At 61.7% G+C, this 19,250-nt stretch overlaps 1 protein-coding gene across 1 annotated transcript; it reads right to left on the reverse strand.

Moving 5' to 3' along the window:
* Positions 1–656: 656 nt before the first annotated feature.
* LOC139683933 (protein S100-A2-like) lies at positions 657–10,359 on the reverse strand. Its single transcript, XM_071579457.1, has 3 exons — positions 10,319–10,359; positions 6,316–6,462; positions 657–821 (listed from the first exon to the last, which is right to left on the reverse strand). The coding sequence occupies exons 2-3, from the start codon at positions 6,454–6,456 to the stop codon at positions 657–659; spliced, it is 306 nt and encodes a 101-aa protein (XP_071435558.1). The 5' UTR covers positions 6,457–6,462; positions 10,319–10,359.
* Between the last annotated feature and the right edge of the window lie 8,891 nt (positions 10,360–19,250).

The following is a 19,250-nucleotide window of genomic DNA, read 5'->3' on the forward strand; positions in this document are numbered from 1 at the left end:
ATCTCAGAGGTGTCTCCCACCCAACTGATTCCAGGACTTGACCATCTCAGGGGTCTCTCCCCACCCAACTAATTCCAGGATTCTGTCATTGGGTTGGACTTGACCATCTCAGAGGCCTCTCCCACCCAACTGATTCCAGGATTCTGTGGTTGGGTTGGACTTGATGATCTTGGAGGTCTCTTCCCACCCAACTGATTCCAGGATTCTGTGATTGGGTTGGACTTGATGATCTCAGAGGCCTCTTCCACCCAACTGATTCCATGATTTTCTGATTCTATGATTCCATGATGGTGGATTCTCCATCCCTGGAGGTGTTCAAGGTGACACTGGATGTGAGACTGAGTGCCCTGGGCTGGTGATCCCAGTGGGGTTGGATCAAGGGTTGGACTGGATGATCTCAGAGGCCTCTCCCACCCAACTGATTCCAGGACTTGACCATCTCAGAGGTCTCTCCCACCCAACTGATTCCAGGATTCTGTGATTGGGTTGGACTTGACCATCTCAGAGGCCTCTCCCCACCCAACTGCTTCCACCATTCCACCATTCCCTGATCCCCTGGAGGCACCACCACCCCATCCCCACCACCCCACACCGACACCGCACCCTCAGCCGTGGGCGAAGCTTTTATTGGAGCCCCTCGGGGCCACCCCGGGGCGTCACTTCCTGCGGTGCTGCCGGCTGGGGTCGTCCTTGAAGAAGTCGTTGAAGGCCATGGTGATGCAGGCCAGGAAACACACGTACTCCTTGAAGTCCACCTCGCTGTCCTTGTTGTGGTCCAGGTCGTTCACCAACCGCTTGAATTCCGCCTCGTCCATTTGTTTCTGCCGGGAGGGAAAGGGGGGACAGTGGGGGGGTGAGGGGGGAGAGCTTTGGGGTGGCCCCAACTTCCCCTTCCAGCCCTTTCCCTTTGGAAGGAGGATCTTCTTCCCTCTGGAAGGAGTTTTCCCCTTTCCCTTTGGAAGGAGGATCTTCTTCTTCCCTCTGAAAGGAGGATTTCCCCTTTCCCTCTGGAAGGAGGATCTTCTCCTTGCCTCTGGAAGGAGGATCTTCTTCCCTCTGGAAAGAGGTTTTCCCCTTTCCCTTTGGAAGGAGGATCTTCCTCCCTCTGGAAAGAGATTTTCCCCTTTCCCTTTGGAAGGAGGATCTTCTTCTTCCCTCTGAAAGGAGGATTTCCCCTTTCCCTCTGGAAGGAGGATCTTCTTCCCTCTGGAAGGAGGTTTCCCCTTTCCCTTTGGAAGGAGGATCTTCTTCCCTCTGGAAGGAGTTTTCCCCTTTCCCTTTGGAAGGAGGATCTTCTCCTTGCCTCTGGAAGGAGGATCTTCTTCCCTCTGGAAAGAGGTTTTCCCCTTTCCCTTTGGAAGGAGGATCTTCTTCCCTCTGGAAGGAGTTTTCCCCTTTCCCTTTGGAAGGAGGATCTTCTTCCCTCTGGAAAGAGGTTTTCCCCTTTCCCTTTGGAAGGAGGATCTTCTTCCCTCTGGAAGGAGTTTTCCCCTTTCCCTTTGGAAGGAGGATCTTCCTCCCTCTGGAAAGAGATTTTTCCCTTTCCCTTTGGAAGGAGGATCTTTTCCTTGCCTCTGGAAGGAGCATTTTCCCTTTGGAAGGAGGATCTTCTCCTTGCCTCTGGAAGGAGCATTTTCCCTTTGGAAGGAGGATCTTTTCCTTGCCTCTGGAAGGAGCATTTTCCCTTTGGAAGGAGGATTTTCCCTTTGGAAGGAGGATTTTCCCTTTGGAAGGAGGATTTTCCCTTTCCTTCTTAAAGGAGAATTTTCCTTTCCCTCTGGAAGGAGGATTCTCTCTTTCCCTTTTAAAGGAAGATTTTCCTTTCCCTTTTGAAAGAGGATTTTCCTTTCCCTCTGGAAGGAGAGTTTTCCTTTCCCTTTGGAAGGAGGATCTTCTTCTTCCCTCTGGAAAGAGGTTTTCCCCTTTCCCTTTGGAAGGAGGATCTTCCTCCCTCTGGAAAGAGATTTTTCCCTTTCCCTTTGGAAGGAGGATCTTCTCCTTGCCTCTGGAAGGAGCATTTTCCCTTTGGAAGGAGGATTTTCCCTTTGGAAGGAGAATTTTCCCTTTCCTTCTTAAAGGAGAATTTTCCCTTTCCCTTTGGAAGGAGGATCTTCTTCCCTCTGGAAAGAGGTTTCCCCTTTCCCTTTGGAAGGAGGATCTTCTCCTTGCCTCTGGAAGGAGCATTTTCCCTTTGGAAGGAGGATTTTCCCTTTGGAAGGAGGATTTTCCCTTTCCTTCTTAAAGGAGAATTTTCCTTTCCCTTTGGAAGGAGGATTCTCTCTTTCCCTTTTAAAGGAAGATTTTCTTTTCCCTTTGGAAAGAGGATTTTCCTTTCCCTTTGGAAGGAGAGTTTTCTTTCCCTTTGGAAGGAGAGTTTTCCTTTCCCTCTGGAAGGAGAGTTTCCCTTTCCCTCTGGAAGGAGCATTTTCCCTTTGGAAGGAGGATTTTCTTCCCTCTGGAAGGATTTTCCCTTTCCCTTTCCCTTTGGAAGGAAGTTTTCCCTTTCCCTTTGGAAGGAGAATTTTCCCTTTCCCTTTGGAAGGAGAGTTTTCCTTTCCCTGTAGAAGGAGGTTTTTCCTTTCCCTCTGGAAGGAGCATTTTCCCTTTGGAAGGAGGATCTTCTCCTTGCCTCTGGAAGGAGGATTTTCCCTTTGGAAGGAGGATTTTCCCTTTCCTTCTTAAAGGAGAATTTTCCCTTTCCTTCTTAAAGGAGAATTTTCCTTTCCCTCTGGAAGGAGGATTCTCTCTTTCCCTTTTAAAGGAAGATTTTCCTTTCCCTTTGGAAAGAGGATTTTCCTTTCCCTCTGGAAGGAGAGTTTTCCTTTCCCTCTGGAAGGAGCATTTTCCCTTTGGAAGGAGGATTTTCTTCCCTCTGGAAGGATTTTCCCTTTCCCTTTCCCTTTGGAAGGAAGTTTTCCCTTTCCCTTTGGAAGGAGAATTTTCCCTTTCCCTTTGGAAGGAGAGTTTTCCTTTCCCTGTAGAAGGAGGTTTTTCCTTTCCCTCTGGAAGGAGGATTTCAGTTTCCCTTTTTAAGGAAGATTTTCCCTTTCCCTTTGGAAAGAGGATTTTCCCTTTGGAGGGAGAGTTTTCCTTTCCCTTTGGAAGTTTTCCCTTTCCCTTTGGAAGGAGGATCTTCTCCTTGCCTTTGGAAGGAGCATTTTCCCTTTGGAGGGAGGATTTTCTTCCCTCTGGAAAGAGGATTTTCCTTTCCCTTTGGAAGGAGGATCTTCCCTTTCCTTCTGAAAGGAGGATTTCCCCTTTCCCTTTGGAAGGAGAGTTTTCCTTGCCTTTGGAAGGAGCATTTTCCCTTTGGAGGGAGGATTTTCTTCCCTCTGGAAAGAAGATTTTTCCCTTTCTCTTTGGAAGGAGGATTTTCCTTTCCCTCTGGAAGGAGCATTTTCCTTTCCCTATAGAAGGAAGTTTGTTCCTTTCCCTTTGGAAGGAGAGTTTTCCTTTCCCTTTGGAAGGAGGATTTCCCTTTCCGTTTGGAAGGAAGTTTTTCCCTTTCCCTTTGGAAAGAGGATTTTCCTTTCCCTTTGGAGGGAGAGTTTTCCTTTGCTTTGGAAGATTTTTCCCTTTCCCCTTGGAAGGAGGATCTTCTCCTTGCCTCTGGAAGGAGCATTTTCCCTTTGGAAGGAGGATTTTCTTCCCTTTAGAAGGAAGTTTTTCCCTTTCCCTTTGAAAGGAGGATTTTCCCTTTCCTTCTTAAAGGAGAATTTTCCCTTTCCCTCTGGAAGGAGAGTTTTCCTTTCCCTTTGGAAAGAGGATTTTCCTTTCCCTCTGGAAGGAGAGTTTTCCTTTTCCCTTTGGAAGAATTTTCCCTTTCCCTTTGGAAGGAGGATTTTCCCTTTCCCTTTTAAAGGAAGATTTTCCTTTTCCTTTGGAAAGAGGATTCTCCTTTCCCTTTGGAAGTTTTCCCTTTCCCTTTGGAAGGAGGATTTTCTTCCCTCTGGAAAGAGGATTTTCCCTTTCTCTCTGGAAGGAGGATTTTCCTTTCCCTTTAGAAGGAAGTTTTTTCCTTTCCCTCTGGAAGGAGGATTTTCCTTTTCCTTCTTAAAGGAGAATTTTCCCTTTCCCTTTGGAAAGAGGATTTTCCTTTCCCTTTGGAAGTTTTCCCTTTCCCTTTGGAAGGAAGTTTTTTCCTTTCCCTCTGGAAGGAGAATTTTTCCTTTCCCTTTGGAAAGAGAATTTTCCCTTTCCTTTTGGAAGGAGCATTTTCTTCCCTCTGAAAGGAGAGTTTTCCTTTCCTCCTCCTCCTTCTCCTTCTCCTCCTCCCAGCGATGCCCAGGGATGCCCAGGGATGCCCAGGGATGCCCAGAAGATGCCCAGGGATGCCCAGGGGATGTCCAGGGGATGCCCAGGGATGCCCAGGGATGCCCAGAAGATGCCCAGGGATGCCCAGGGGATGCCCAGGGGATGCCCAAAAGATGCCCAGGGATGCCCAGGGGATGCCCAAAAGATGCCCAGGGATGCCCAGAGGATGCCCAGGGATGCCTAGGGGATGCCCAAAAGATGCCCAGGGATGCCCAGGAGATGCCCAAGGGATGCCCAGAAGATGCCCAGAGGATGCCCAGGGGATGCCCAAAAGATGCCCAGGGATGCCCAGGGGATGCCCAAGGGATGCCCAGAAGATGCCCAGAGGATGCCCAGGGGATGCCCAAAAGATGCCCAGGGATGCCCAGGGGATGCCCAAGGGATGCCCAGGGGATGCCCAGAGGATGCCCTGGGATGCCCAAAAGATGCCCAGGGATGCCCATGAATGCCCACGAATGCCCAGTGGATTCCCACTGGAGCCCAGAAGATGCCCAGGGGATGCCCAGAGAATGCCCAAGGGAGCCCACAGGATGCCCAGGGATGCCCAGGAATGCCAGGGGATGCCCAGAAGATGCCCAGAAAATGCCCAGGGATGCCCAGAGGATGCCCAGAGAATGCCCAGGGATGCCCAGGGGAGCCCAGAGGATGCCCAGGGATACCCAGAGGATTCCCAGGGATGCCAGGGGAATGCCCAGGGATGCTCAGGGATACCCAGGGAAGCCCAGAAGATGCCCAGGGATACCCAGAGGATTCCCAGGGATGCCAGGGGAATGCCCAGAGGATTCCCAGGGATGCCAGGGGAATGCCCAGGGATGCCCAGGGAAGCCCAGAAGATGCCCAGGGATACCCAGAGGATTCCCAGGGATGCCAGGGGAATGCCCAGGGATGCCCAGGGATGCCCAGAAGATGCCCAGGGATGCTCAGGGGATGCCCAAGGGATGCCCAGGGGATGCCCAAAAGATGCCCAGGGATGCCCATGAATGCCCACGGATGCCCAGTGGATTCCCACTGGAGCCCAGAAGATGCCCAGGGGATGCCCAGAGAATGTCCAAGGGAGCCCACAGGATGCCCAGGGATGCCCAGGAATGCCAGGGGATGCCCAGAAGATGCCCAGAAAATGCCCAGGGATGCCCAGAGGATGCCCAGAGGATGCCCAGGGATGCCCAGAAGATGCCCAGAAAATGCCCAGGGATGCCCAGAGGATACCCAGAGGATTCCCAGGGATGCCAGGGGAATGCCCAGGGATGCCCAGGGATGCCCAGGGATGCCCAGGGAAGCCCAGAAGATGCCCAAGAATGCCAGGGGATGCCCAGGGATGCCCAGAAGACACCCAGAGGATGCCCAGGGATGCCCAGGGGATGCCCAGAGGATGCCCAGGGATGCCCAGGGAAGCCCACAGGATGCCCAGAAGATGCCCAGGGGATTCCCAGGGGAGCCCAGAAGATGCCCAGAAGATTCCTAGGGATGCCCAGGGATGCCCAGGGATGCCCAGAAGATGCCCAGGGGATTCCCAGGGGAGCCCAAAAGATGCCCAGGGATACCCAGAGGATTCCCAGGGATGCCAGGGGAATGCCCAGGGATGCCCAGGGATGCCCAGGGGAGCCCAGAAGATGCCATGAGGATTCCCAGGGAGCCCAGAAGATGCCCAGAGGATGCCCAGAGGATGCCCAGAAGATGCCCAGGGATGCCCAGGGGATGCCCAGAGGATGCACAGAAGATGCCCAAGGATTTCCAGGGGATGCCCAGAAGATTCCCAGAGGATGCCCAGAGGATGCCCAGGAATGCCCAGGGAAGCCCAGAAGATTCCCAGAGGATGCCCAGAGGATGCCCAGGAATGCCCAGGGAAGCCCAGAAGATGCCATGGGGATTCCCAGGGGAGCCCAGAAGATGCCCAGTGATGCCCAGAGATGCCCAGGGGATGCCCAGAGGATTCACAGGGATACCCAGGGGATAACAGCGGATACCCAGAGGATGCCAGGGGGATGCCCAGTGGGCACTCACACTCCCAAAGACGGGCAGCTCCTTGTTCAGCAGCTCCTTAAGCTCGGCCTTGCTGAGCTTGAACTTGTCCCCCTCCTTCCCCGAGTACTTGTGGAAGGTGGTGACCATCACAGCCAGTGCCTGCTCCAGTGGGCACGCCATGCCAGCCTGGGGGGCACAGAGGGCACAGGGGGTGAGAGGCTGTGCCCCCCACCCTGCCCTGTGCCCCTCGGGGTGGGTTTTGGGAGGAAAAGGGGCAAAGTCTCACCTGCTCAGCAGCCCTGAGGACACGGGGATGGAGCAGCCCTGGCACCGTGGGCATTTATAGCCCCACGGGGGGTGGCACTGCCCACCCCGTGCCCCCCTTTTTGCCCCCAGGCTTTCCCAGGGTGGTTTCGCCCACGCCTCATTTTTGCTTAACGAGCTGCGTGATCTCATTAGAGGGTGGGGGGGATTATGGGTGCTGGGGGGGCACCAGCCCTTGTGCCAACCTGAAACCATCCCTGTGGTGCCCACCAAAACCATCCCTGCGGTGCCCCCTGAAACCATCACTGCGGTGCCCCCAAACCATCACTGTGGTGCCCCCCAAACCATCCCTGTGGTGCCCCCCCTGAAACCATCACTGTGGTGCCCCCCAAACCATCACTGCAGTGCCCCCTGAAACCAACACTGTGGTGCCCCCCCTGAAACTATCACTGTGGTGCCCCCCAAACCATCCCTGTGGTGCCCCCCAAACCATCCCTGTGGTGCCCCCCCTGAAACCATCACTGTGGTGCCCCCCTGATACCATCCCTGTGGTGCCCCCAAACCATCACTGTGGTGCCCCCTGAAACCATCACTGTGGTGCCCCCAAACCATCACTGTGGTGCCCCCCCAAACCATCACTGTGGTGCCCCCAAACCATCACTGTGGTGCCCCCCAAACCATCACTGTGGTGCCCCCCCAAACCATCCCTGTGGTGCCCCCCTGAAACCATCACTGTGGTGCCCCCCAAACCATCCCTGTGGTGCCCCCAAACCATCACTGTGGTGCCCCCCTGAAACCATCACTGTGGTGCCCCCCCAAACCATCACTGTGGTGCCCCCCAAACCATCCCTGTGGTGCCCCCCTGAAACCATCACTGTGGTGCCCCCCAAACCATCACTGTGGTGCCCCCCAAACCATCACTGTGGTGCCCCCCAAACCATCCCTGTGGTGCCCCCCTGAAACCATCACTGTGGTGCCCCCCAAACCATCCCTGTGGTGCCCCCCTGATACCATCCCTGTGGTGCCCCCAAACCATCACTGTGGTGCCCCCCAAACCATCACTGTGGTGCCCCCCAAACCATCACTGCGGTGCCAACCTGATACCATCCCTGTGGTGCCCCCCCTGAAACCATCCCTGTGGTGCCCCCCTGAAACCATCACTGTGGTGCCCCCCAAACCATCCCTGTGGTGCCCCCCTGAAACCATCACTGTGGTGCCCCCCAAACCATCACTGTGGTGCCCCCAAACCATCACTGTGGTGCCCCCCAAACCATCACTGTGGTGCCCCCCAAACCATCACTGTGGTGCCCACCAAAACCATCACTGTGGTGCCCCCCAAACCATCACTGTGGTGCCAACCTGATACCATCCCTGTGGTGCCCCCCAAACCCCCGGGCTGGGTGGCACCAGTGGCCCCAGTATGGGTGGGCACCCCCAGCCTGGTGACCCCAATCCCAGCAAATATTTAGGGCTGGGAGTGCCATGGGATGGATTTTGGTGCCAGCTGGGGGGTGACAAGGGATGGGTTTGGTGCCATGGGGTGGGTTTGGTGCCAGCTGGGGGGTCCATGGGCTTTGGCACAGCCAGTTTTAGGGAGCAGCAGGACCTTCCCTGCCCCTCCACATCCCCCCCAGGGGCGGGAAAGGACCCAAGGAGGGGAAATATTCGGAACTATTTGTTTGTTTGTTGCTCTCGGGGCTCGGCTGCCCCAGCCCGGGGGTCCCTTTGGAGAGACCCTGAGGATTGGGGGGGGCTCGCTGGGATTCTGAGGGGGCAGAGCCCGGCCCAGACCCACCTGGGGGTCCCTTTGGAGAGACCCCGAGGATTGTTGGGATTCCCGGGGGGCAGAGCCCGGCCCAGCCCCACCCGGGGGTCCCTTTGGACAGACCCCGAGGATCGTGGGGGGCTCGCTGGGATTCCAAGGGGGCAGAGCCCGGCCCAGCCCCACCCGGGGGTCCCTTTGGAGAGACCCCGAGGATCGTGGGGGTCTGACTTGGATTCCGAAGAGGCAGAGCCCGGCCCAGACCCACCTGGGGATCCCTTTGGAGAGACCCCGAGGATCGTGGGGGGCTCTCTGGGATTCCCGTGGGGCAGAGCCCGGCCCAGCCCCACCTGGGGGTCCCTTTGGAGAGACCCCGAGGATCGTTGGGATTCCCGGGGGGCAGAGCCCGGCCCAGCCCCAGCCCGGGGGTCCCTTTGGACAGACCCCGAGGATCGTGGGGGTCTGACTTGGATTCCGAAGAGGCAGTGCCCGGCCCAGCCCCACAATCACGGCTGAGTCACAGTCCGGAGGTCCCTTTGAAGAGACCCCGAGGATCGTGGGGGGCTCACTGAGATTCCAAGGAGGCAGAGCCCGGCCCAGCCCCACCCGGAGGTCCCTCCTGGACACACCCCGAGGATCGTGGGGGGCTCTCTGGGATTCTGAGGGGGCAGAGCCTGGCCCAGCCCCACCTGGGGGTCCCTCCTTGTTCAGCAGCTCCCGAGGATCGTGGGGGGCTCTCTGGGATTCCGAGGGGGCAGTGCCCGGCCCAGCCCCACAATCACGGCTGAGTCACAGTCCGGGGGTCCCTTTGAAGAGACCCTGAGGATCGTGGGGGGCTCGCCGGGATTCCAAGGGAGCAGAGCCCAGCCCAACCCCACCCGGAGGTCCCTCCCGGACAGACCCCGAGGATCGTTGGGATTCCCGTGGGGCAGAGCCCGGCCCAGCCCCAGCCCGGGGGTCCCTTTGGAGAGACCCCGAGGATCGTGGGGGTCTCGCCGGGATTCCAAGGGAGCAGAGCCCGGCCCAGCCCCACCCGGGGGTCCCTTTGGACAGACCCCGAGGGTCGCGGGCGTCTCGCTGGGATTCCGAGGGGGCAGAGCCCCGTCCAGCCCCACCTGGGGGTCCCTTTGGAGACACCCCGAGGATCGGGGGGAGCTCGCTGGGATTCCGAGGGGGCAGAGCCCGGTCCTACAACCCGCACTGAGCTGTGGGGTTCGGCTGCCCCAGCCCGGGCGTCGCTTTGTGGGGGTCCCTTTGAAGAGACCCTGAGGATCGTGGGGGGCTCACTGAGATTCCAAGGAGGCAGAGCCCGGCCCAGCCCCACCCAGGGGTCCCTCCTGAACACACCTCGAGGATCGTGGGGGGCTCGCTGGGATTCCAAGGGGGCAGAGCCCGACCCAGCCCCACCTGGGGGTCCCTCCTGGACAGACCCCGAGGGTCGTGGAGGGCTCGCTGAGATTCCGAGGGGACAGAGCCCGACCCAGCCCCAGCCCGGGGGTCCCTTTGGAGAGACCCCAAGGATCGGGGGGTCTCGCTGGGATTCCGAGGGGGCAGAGTCCGGCTCAGCCCCACAATCACGGCTGAGTCACGGCCAGGGGGTCCCTTTGGAGAGACCCCGAGGATCGTGGGTTTCTCACTGGGATTCTGAGGGGGCAGAGCCCAGCCCAGCCCCACCCGGGGGTCCCTCCTGGACAGACCCCGAGGGTCGTGGGGGTCTCGTCGGGATTCCAAGGGAGCAGAGCCCAGCCCAACCCCACCCGGAGGTCCCTCCCGGACAGACCCCGAGGATCGTTGGGATTCCCGTGGGGCAGAGCCCGGCCCAGCCCCACCCGGGGGTCCCTTTGGACAGACCCCGAGGGTCGCGGGTGTCTCGCTGAGATTCCGAGGGGGCAGAGCCCGGCCCAGCCCCACCCGGGGGTCCCTTTGGACAGACCCCGTGGGTCACGGGGGTCTCGCTGGGATTCCAAGGGGGCAGAGCCCGACCCAGCCCCACCCGGGGGTCCCTCCTGAACACACCTCGAGGATCGTGGGGGTCTCGCCAGGATTCCAAGGGGGCAGAGCCCGACCCAGCCCCACCCGGGGGTCCCTTTGGAGAAACCTCGAGGATCGTGGGGGGCTCTCTGGGATTCCAAAGGGGCAGAGCCCGACCCAGCCCCAGCCCGGGGGTCCCTTTGGAGAGACCCCAAGGATCAGGGGGTCTCGCTGGGATTCCGAGGGGGCAGAGTCCGGCTCAGCCCCACAATCACGGCTGAGTCACGGCCAGGGGGTCCCTTTGGAGAGACCCCGAGGATCGTGAGTTTCTCACTGGGATTCTGAGGGGGCAGAGCCCAGCCCAGCCCCACTCGGGGGTCCCTCCTGGACAGACCCCGAGGGTCGTGGAGGGCTCGCTGAGATTCCGAGGGGGCAGAGCCCAGTCCAGCCCCACCCGGGGGTCCCTTTGGGGGGTTCCTTTGGAGAAACCCCGAGGATCGTGGGGATCTCGCCGGGATTCCAAGGGGGCAGAGCCCGACCCAGAACCACCTGGGGGTCCCTCCCGGACAGACCCCGAGGGTCGTGGAGGGCTCGCTGAGATTCCGAGGGGGCAGAGCCCAGCCCAGCCCCACCCGGGGGTCCCTCCCGGACAGACCCCGAGGGTCGTGGAGGGCTCGCTGAGATTCCGAGGGGGCAGAGCCCAGCCCAGCCCCACCCGGGGGCCCCTCCTGGACAGACCCCGAGGGTCGTGGAGGGCTCGCTGAGATTCCGAGGGGGCAGAGCCCAGCCCAGCCCCCACCCCACCCGGGGGTCCCTTTGGGGGGTTCCTTTGGAGAAACCCCGAGGATCGTGGGGATCTCGCCGGGATTCCAAGGGGGCAGAGCCCGAACCAGAACCACCTGAGGGTCCCTCCCGGACAGACCCCGAGGGTCGTGGAGGGCTCGCTGAGATTCCGAGGGGGCAGAGCCCAGCCCAGCCCCACCCGGGGGCCCCTCCTGGACAGACCCCGAGGGTCGTGGAGGGCTCGCTGAGATTCTGAGGGGGCAGAGCCCAGCCCAGCCCCACCCGGGGGTCCCTCCTGGACAGACCCCGAGGGTCGTGGAGGGCTCGCTGAGATTCCGAGGGGGCAGAGCCCAGCCCAGCCCCACCCGGGGGTCCCTCCTGGACAGACCCCGAGGGTCGTGGAGGGCTCGCTGAGATTCCGAGGGGGCAGAGCCTGGCCCAGCCCCACCCGGGGGTCCCTTTGAAGAGACCCCGAGGGTCGCGGGGGAATCGCCGGGATTCCGAGAGGGCAAAGCCCAGCCCAGCCCCACCCGGGGCCCCCTCCTGGACAGAGCCCGAAGATCGTTGGGATTCCCCGGGGGCAGAGCCCGGCCCAGCCCCACGAACCGCAGCTGAGTCACGGCCCGGCCCCCCCGCGGGGATTCCTCGGCCGTGACTCAGCCCGGCCCTGCCCCGATCCCACGGCCCGAACGGCGCTTTGCCCACCCGGGACGGGACCACCTGAGCTGTGGGGCTGGGAATGGGGGGCTGTGTGGGCAGGGGACAGGCAGGGGACAGGCAGGGGACAGGCAGGGGATGGGGGGGACAGGCAGGGGATGGAGGCGACAGGCGGGGGGACAGGCAGGGGACAGGAAGGGGGACAGGAAGGGGACAGGCAGGGGGACAGACAGGGGAGGGGGGGGGACAGGCAGGGGACAGACAGAAGGACAGACAGGGGACAGGAAGGGGGACAGGAAGGGGACAGGCCAGGGGTAGGCAGGGGACAGGCAGGGGGACAGACAGGGGATGGGGGGGACAGGCAGGGGACAGGAAGGGGACAGGCCGGGGGTAGGCAGGGGACAGGCAGGGGGACAGACAGGAGGACAGGCAGGGGACAGGCAGGGGGACAGGCAGGGGATGGGGGGGGACAGGCAGGGGACAGGAAGGGGACAGGCCAGGGGTCGGCAGGGGACAGGAAGGGGATGGGGGGGGACAGGCAGGGGACAGACAGAGGACAAGAGGGAGACAGGCAGGGGGACAGTCAGGGAACAGGCCGGGGGGGACAGTCAGGGGGACGGGGCCGGGGGGACAGGCAGGGGGACAGGAAGGGGACAGGCAGGGGACAAGAAGGGGACAGGCAGGAGGACAGGCAGGGGACAGACAGAGGACAAGAGGGAGACAGGCAGGGCACAGGCAAGGGGACAGGCAAGGGGACAAGCAGGGGACAAGCAGGGGACAGGCAGGGGGACGGGAAGGGGACAGACAGGAGGACAGGCAGGGGGACAGACAAGGGACAGGCTGAGGTACCGGTGGGGGATAGACAGGGGACAGACAGGGGATGTGGGGGACAGGCAGGGGACAGGCGGGGGGGACAGGCAGGGGGACGGGGGCGGGGGGACAGGCAGGGGACCGGCAGGGAGTGGCCACGGCCACGTTCAAGGTCCACGCCCAAGTCCTTTCCCAGTGGAAAATCCCCGGGAGGAACCGGAGCTGCCGGTTTGGGCTCCCGGCCAGGACCGTGGGCGGTTCGGAGCGCGATGAGCCCAACCCCGCCCAGCGCGGGGGAGTTTGGGGGTCCCCGGGGGGTCTCGGGGAGTCTCTGGGGGTCCTCCCACAGTTTTGCCTCATCCCCATCCCGAGTGGGGGGCTCTGGGGGTCCCCCCATAGCTTTGTCTCGTCCCCATCCCGCCTGGGGGGCTCTGGGGGTTCAGGGGGGTCTCTGGGGGGCTGTGAGGGTCCCCTCTACAGCTTTGTCCCGTCCCCATCCCGAGTGGGGAGCTCTGGGGGGCTCTGGGGGCCTCGGGGGAGCTCTGAGAGTCCCCTCCACAGCTTTGCCTCGTCCCCATCCTGAGTGGGGAGCTCTGGGAGTCTCTGGGGGGCTCTGGGGGGCTCTGAGGGTCCCCTCTACAGCTTTGTCCCGTCCCCATCCCGCGTGGGGGCTCTGGGGGTTCAGGGGGTTCTCTGGGGGTCCCCGGGGATCTCCCCACAGCTTTGCCTCGTCCCCATCCCGAGTGGGGAGCTCTGGGAGTCTCTGGGGGGCTCTGGGGGGCTCTGAGGGTCCCCTCCACAGCTTTGTCCCATCCCCATCCCGCCTGGGGGGCTCTGGGGGTTCAGGGGGGTCTCTGGGAGTCCCCGGGGGTCCCCCCACGGCTTTGTCCCGTCCCCATCCCGAGTGGGGAGCTCTGGGGGGCTCTGGGGGTCCCCCCATAGCTTTGCGTCGTCCCCATCCCGCGTGGGGGTTCTGGGGGTTCAGGGGGGTCTCTGGGGGTCCCCGGGGGTTCCCCCCACGGCTTTGTCCCGTCCCCATCCCGAGTGGGGAGCTCTGGGGGGCTCTGGGGGGCTCTGAGGGTCCTCCCATAGCTTTGCCTCGTCCCCATCCCGCGTGGGGGCTCTGGGGGTTCAGGGGGTTCTCTGGGGGTCCCCGGGGGTCTCCCCACGGCTTTGTCCCGTCCCCATCCCGAGTGGGGGGCTCTGGGGGTCCCCAGGGCACGAGGAGCATGGAAGACACAGAGGGGGGTCCCCACCACAAGGAATGTGGTGGACACGAAGGACACGGAGAGGGTCCCCACGAGGAGTGTGGCACCAATTCCAGGCTGTCCGGACCCCCCTTGGGACACCCAGAGGGTCCCCAGGGCACGAGGAGTGTGGGGGACATTGAGAGGGTCCCTACGAGGAGTGTGACACCAATTCCAGGCTATCCACACCCTCCGTGGGGACATGGAGGGGACCTCAGGAGAAGTGTGGGGGACACAGAGAGGGTCCCCACGAGGAGTGTGGGGGACACGAAGGGGGTCCCCATGAGGTGTGTGGCACCAATTCCAATCTTTCTGGTTCCCCCGTGGGGACACAGATGGAGTCCCCACGAGGAGTGTGGGGGACACGGAGGGGTCCCCACGAGGAGTGGGGGGGACATGGAGAGGGTCGCCACAAGGAGTGTGACACCAATTCCAGGCTATCCAGACCCTCCTTGGGAACATGGAGGGGACCTCAGGAGAAGTGTGGGGGACATGAAGGGGTCCCAGGGCACGAGAAGTGTGGGGGACACAGAGGGGGTCCCCACGAGGAGTGTGGGGGACACAGAGAGGGTCCCCACGAGGAGTGTGGGGGACACAGAGAGGGTCCCCACGAGGAGTGTGGCACCAATTCCAGGCTATCCACACCCTCCGTGGGGACATGGAGGGGACCTCAGGAGAAGTGTGGGGGACATGAAGGGGTCCCAGGGCACGAGAAGTGTGGGGGACACAGAGGGGGTCCCACGAGGAGTGTGGGGGACACTGAGAGGGTCCCCACGGGGAGTGTGGCACCAATTCCAGGCTTTCTGGTCCCCCATGGGGACATGGAGGGACATCAGGAGAAGTGTGGGGGACACGGAGGGGGTCCCCACGAGGAGTGTGGCACCAATTCCAGGCTTTCTGGTCTCCCCTACGGGCACAAAGGGGGTCCCCGGGCATGAGGAGTGTGGGGGACACAGAGGGGTCCCCACGAGGAGTGTGGCACCAATTCCAGGCTGTCCAGACCACCCTGTGGGCACACGGAGGGTGTTGGGGACATGAAGAGGGTCTCTGGGGCCCCAGGAATGTTGGGGACACAAAGGGGGTCCCCCACGAGGAGTGTGGCACCAATTCCAGGCTTTCTGGTCCCCCGTGGGGACATGGAGGAACATCAGGAGAAGTGTGGGGGACACGGAGGGGGTCCCCAGGACACAAGGAATGTGGGGGACACAGAGGGGTCCCCACGAGGAGTGTGGCACCAATTCCAGGCTTTCTGGTTCCCCATGGGGACACCAAGAGGGTCCTCAGGGCACGAGGAGTGTAGGGGACACAAAGGGATCCCCCACGAGGAGTGTGGCACCAATTCCAGGCTTTCTGGTTCCCCATGGGGTCACCAAGAGGGTCCTCAGGGCACGAGGAGTGTGGAGGACACAGAGAGGGTCCCCCACAAGGAGTGTGGCACCAATTCCAGGCTATCCAGACCCTCCATGGGGACATGGAGGGGACCTCAGGAGAAGTGTGGGGGACACGAAGGGGTCCCAGGGCACGAGGAGTGTGGGGGACACAGAGAGGGTCCCCACAAGGAGTGTGGCACCAATTCCAGGCTTTCTGGTCCTCCGTGGGGACATGGAGGGACATCAGGAGAAGTGTGGGGGACACGGAGGGGGTCCCCAGGACACGAGGAGTGTGGGGGACACAGAGGGGTCCTCCACGAGGAGTGTGGCACCAGATTCAGGCTGTCCAGACCACCCTGTGGGCACACGGAGGGTGTTGGGGACACGAAGAGGGTCTCTGGGGCCCCAGGAATGTTGGGGACACAAAGGGGGTCCCCCACGAGGAGTGTGGCACCAATTCCAGGCTATCCAGACCCTCCTTGGGAACATGGAGGGGACCTCAGGAGAAGTGTGGGGGACATGAAGGGGTCCCAGGGCACGAGAAGTGTGGGGGACATGGAGGGGTCCCAGAGCATGAGGAGTGTGGGGGACACAGAGAGGGTCCCCACGAGGAGTGTGGGGGACACAGAGAGGGTCCCCACGAGGAGTGTGGCACCAATTCCAGGCTTTCTGGTCCCCCGTGGGGACATGGAGGGACATCAGGAGAAGTGTGGGGGACACGGAGGGGGTCCCAGGGCACAAGGAATGTGGGGGACACAGAGAGGGTCCCCACGAGGAGTGTGGCACCAATTCCAGGCTTTCTGGTCTCCCCTAGGGGCACAGAGGGGGTCCCCGGGCATGAGGAGTGTGGGGGACACAAAGGGATCCCCCACGAGGAGTGTGGCACCAATTCCAGGCTGTCCAGACCACCCTGTGGGCACACGGAGGGTGTTGGGGACATGAAGAGGGTCTCTGGGGCCCCAGGAATGTTGGGGACACAAAGGGGGTCCCCCACGAGGAGTGTGGCACCAATTCCAGGCTTTCTGGTCCCCCGTGGGGACATGGAGGGACATCAGAAGTGTGAGGGACACGGAGGGGTCCCCGGGCATGAGGAGTGTGGGGGACACAGAGAGGGTCCCCAGGAGGAGTGTGGCACCAATTCCAGGCTTTCTGGTCCCCCGTGGGGACACAAAGAGGGTCCTCAGGGCACGAGGAGTGGGGGGAACGTGGAGGGATCCCCACAAGGAGTTTGGGGGACACAGAGAGGGTCCCCACAATGAGTGTGGCACCAATTCCAGGCTTTCTGGTCTCCCCTACGGGCACAAAGGGGGTCCCCGGGCATGAGGAGTTTGGGGGACACAGAGGGGTCCCCACGAGGAGTGTGGCACCAATTCCAGGCTGTCCAGACCACCCTGTGGGCACACGGAGGGTGTTGGGGACACGAAGAGGGTCTCTGGGGCCCGAGGAATGTTGGGGACACAAAGGGGGTCCCCCACGAGGAGTGTGGCACCAATTCCAGGCTTTCTGGTCCCCCGTGGGGACATGGAGGGGACCTCAGGAGAAGTGTGGGGGACACGAAGGGGTCCCCGGGCATGAGGAGTGTGGGGGACACAGAGGGGTCCCCACGAGGAGTGTGGCACCAATTCCAGGCTTTCTGGTCCCCCGTGGGGACATGGAGGGACATCAGGAGAAGTGTGGGGGACACGGAGGGGGTCCCCAGGACACGAGGAGTGTGGGGGACACAGAGGGGTCCTCCACGAGGAGTGTGGCAGCAATTCCAGGCTTTCTGGTCCCCCGTGGGGTCACCGAGAGGGTCCTCAGGGCACGAGGAGTGTGGGGGACACAGAGAGGGTCCCCCACGAGGAGTGTGGCACCAATTCCAGGCTATCCAGACCCTCCATGGGGACATGGAGGGGACCTCAGGAGAAGTGTGGGGGACACGAAGGGGTCCCAGGGCACGAGGAGTGTGGGGGACACTGAGAGGGTCCCCACAAGGAGTGTGGGGGACACTGAGAGAGTCCCCACAAGGAGTGTGGGGGACATTGAAAGGGTCCCCACGAGGAGTGTGGCACCAATTCCAGGCTTTCTGGTCTCCCCTAGGGGCACAAAGGGGGTCCCCGGGCATGAGGAGTGTGGGGGACACAGAGGGGTCCCCACGAGGAGTGTGGCACCAATTTCAGGCTTTCTGGTCCCTCGTGGGGACACGGAGGGGTCCCCGGGGCACGAGGAGTGTAGGAGACACAAAGGGATCCCCACGAGGAGTTTGGGGGACACAGACAGGGTCCCCCACGAGGAGTGTGGCACCAATTCCAGGCTTTCTGGTTCCCCATGGGGACACCAAGAGGGTCCTCAGGGCACGAGGAGTGGGGGGAACGTGGAGGGATCCCCACGAGGAGTTTGGGGGACACAGAGAGGGTCCCCCACGAGGAGTGTGGCACCAATTCCAGGCTTTCTGGTCCCCTGTGGAGACACCGAGAGGGTCCCTACGAGGAATGTGGGGAACACGGAGGGATCCCCGTGGCACGATCAGTGTGGCAGCGCCACCCCTCTGTGCCCACACCGCGCTGGGCGCTGTCACTCTGGATGCCCGCGGTGTCTGCTGACACCTCGTGGTGCTCCACCAGCCCCGGGGGGACCGAGACGGGCGTTGTCCCCACGGTGGGGAGGGGGGGACAAGGACAGGGCAGACCCCCCTCCCTCGGCCCTCCCACCCCCTCGGAGCACAAGGCAAAACCTCAGAGTGTCCCGCTGCTCCTCCGAATTTTATTGCTGCAATAAATAACCAGGGTGGTGCCACCCAGATGGGTGCCAGGGCACACCCTCCACCTGCCCGGGCACGGGGAGAGGCCCCCTTGGCCCAGGAAGACCCCCCAGTTTGAGGGGGAGCTGCGAGGGCAGGGGGGGCCCGGCTGGGAGAACGGGCAGAGAATTCCTGGGCCCAGGAGGGCAAACCTCGCCCAGCGGGACTTGTGGAAAGGAAAGAGGGCAAGGTGGGCACTGCCAGGGGGAGCCTCCGACTCCCAAATCCCATCCCCAAATCCCACCCCCAAATCCCACCCCCTGGGGGCTGTCCCGCCTCCAGCACAGCCAGAATTCCCATCCCCCAGGAGGGCCCGACGGGACTCGCGGAAAGGAAGGAGGGCAAGGTGGGCACTGCCAGGGGGAGCCTCCGACTCCCAAATCCCATCCCAAATCCCAACCCCAAATCCCAAAACCAAATCCCACCCCGGGGGGCTGTCCCGCCTCCGGCACAGCCAGAATTCCCGTCCCCCAGGAGGGCAAACGGGACTCCCGGAAAGGAAGGAGGGCAAGGTGGGCACTGCCAGGGGGAGCCTCCGACTCCCAAATCCCATCCCAAATCCCAACCCCAAATCCCAAAACCAAATCCCACCCCGGGGGGCTGTCCCGCCTCCAGCACAGCCAGAATTCCCGTCCCCCAGGAGGGCAAACCTCGCCCGATGGCACTCGTGGAAAGGGAGAAGGGCAAGGTGGGCACTGCCAGGAGGAGCCTCCAATCCCAAATCCCACTCCCAAATCCCAAAACCAAATCCCACCCCAAATCCATTCCCAAATCCCACCCCAAATCCCACCCCCCGGGGGCTGTCCCGCCTCCAGCACAACCAGAATTCCCGTCCCCCAGGAGGGCAAACGGGACTCGCGGAAAGGAAGGAGGGCAAGGCTGGCACTGCCAGGAGGGGCCTCCCATCCCAAATCCCATCCCTAAATCCCACCCCCAAATCCCACCCCGAGGACTGCCCCGCCTCCAGCACAGCCAGAATTCCCGTCCCTCAGGAGGGCAAACGGGACTTGCGGAAAGGAAGGAGGGCAAGGCTGGCACTGCCAGGAGGGGGCCTCCCATCCCAAATCCCATCCCCAAATCCATCCCCAAATCCCATCCCCAAATCCCATTCCCAAATCCCACCCCCAAATCCCACCCCCGGGGGCTGTCCCGCCTCCAGCACAGCCAGAATTCCCATCCCCCAGGAGGGCAAATGGGACCCGCAGAAGGGAAGGAGGGCAAGGCTGGCACTGCCAGGAGGATCCTCCCATCCCAAATCCCAAAACCAAATCCCACCCCCAAGCCCCATCCCCAAATCCCACCCCAAATCCATTCCCAAATCCCACCCCAAA

Source organism: Pithys albifrons, chromosome 30 (genome assembly GCF_047495875.1).
Source record: "Pithys albifrons albifrons isolate INPA30051 chromosome 30, PitAlb_v1, whole genome shotgun sequence".
Lineage (NCBI taxonomy): Eukaryota > Metazoa > Chordata > Aves > Passeriformes > Thamnophilidae > Pithys > Pithys albifrons.

Bases quoted from the DNA above. Each gene is read 5' to 3' on its own strand.
- LOC139683933 (XM_071579457.1), bottom strand. From the start codon at position 6,456: ATGGCGTGCCCACTGGAGCAGGCACTGGCTGTGATGGTCACCACCTTC. The intron at 822-6,315 runs GTGAGTGCCCAC...CCCTCCCGGCAG, and splicing joins AGCTGCCCGTCTTTGGGAGT to AAACAAATGGACGAGGCGGA.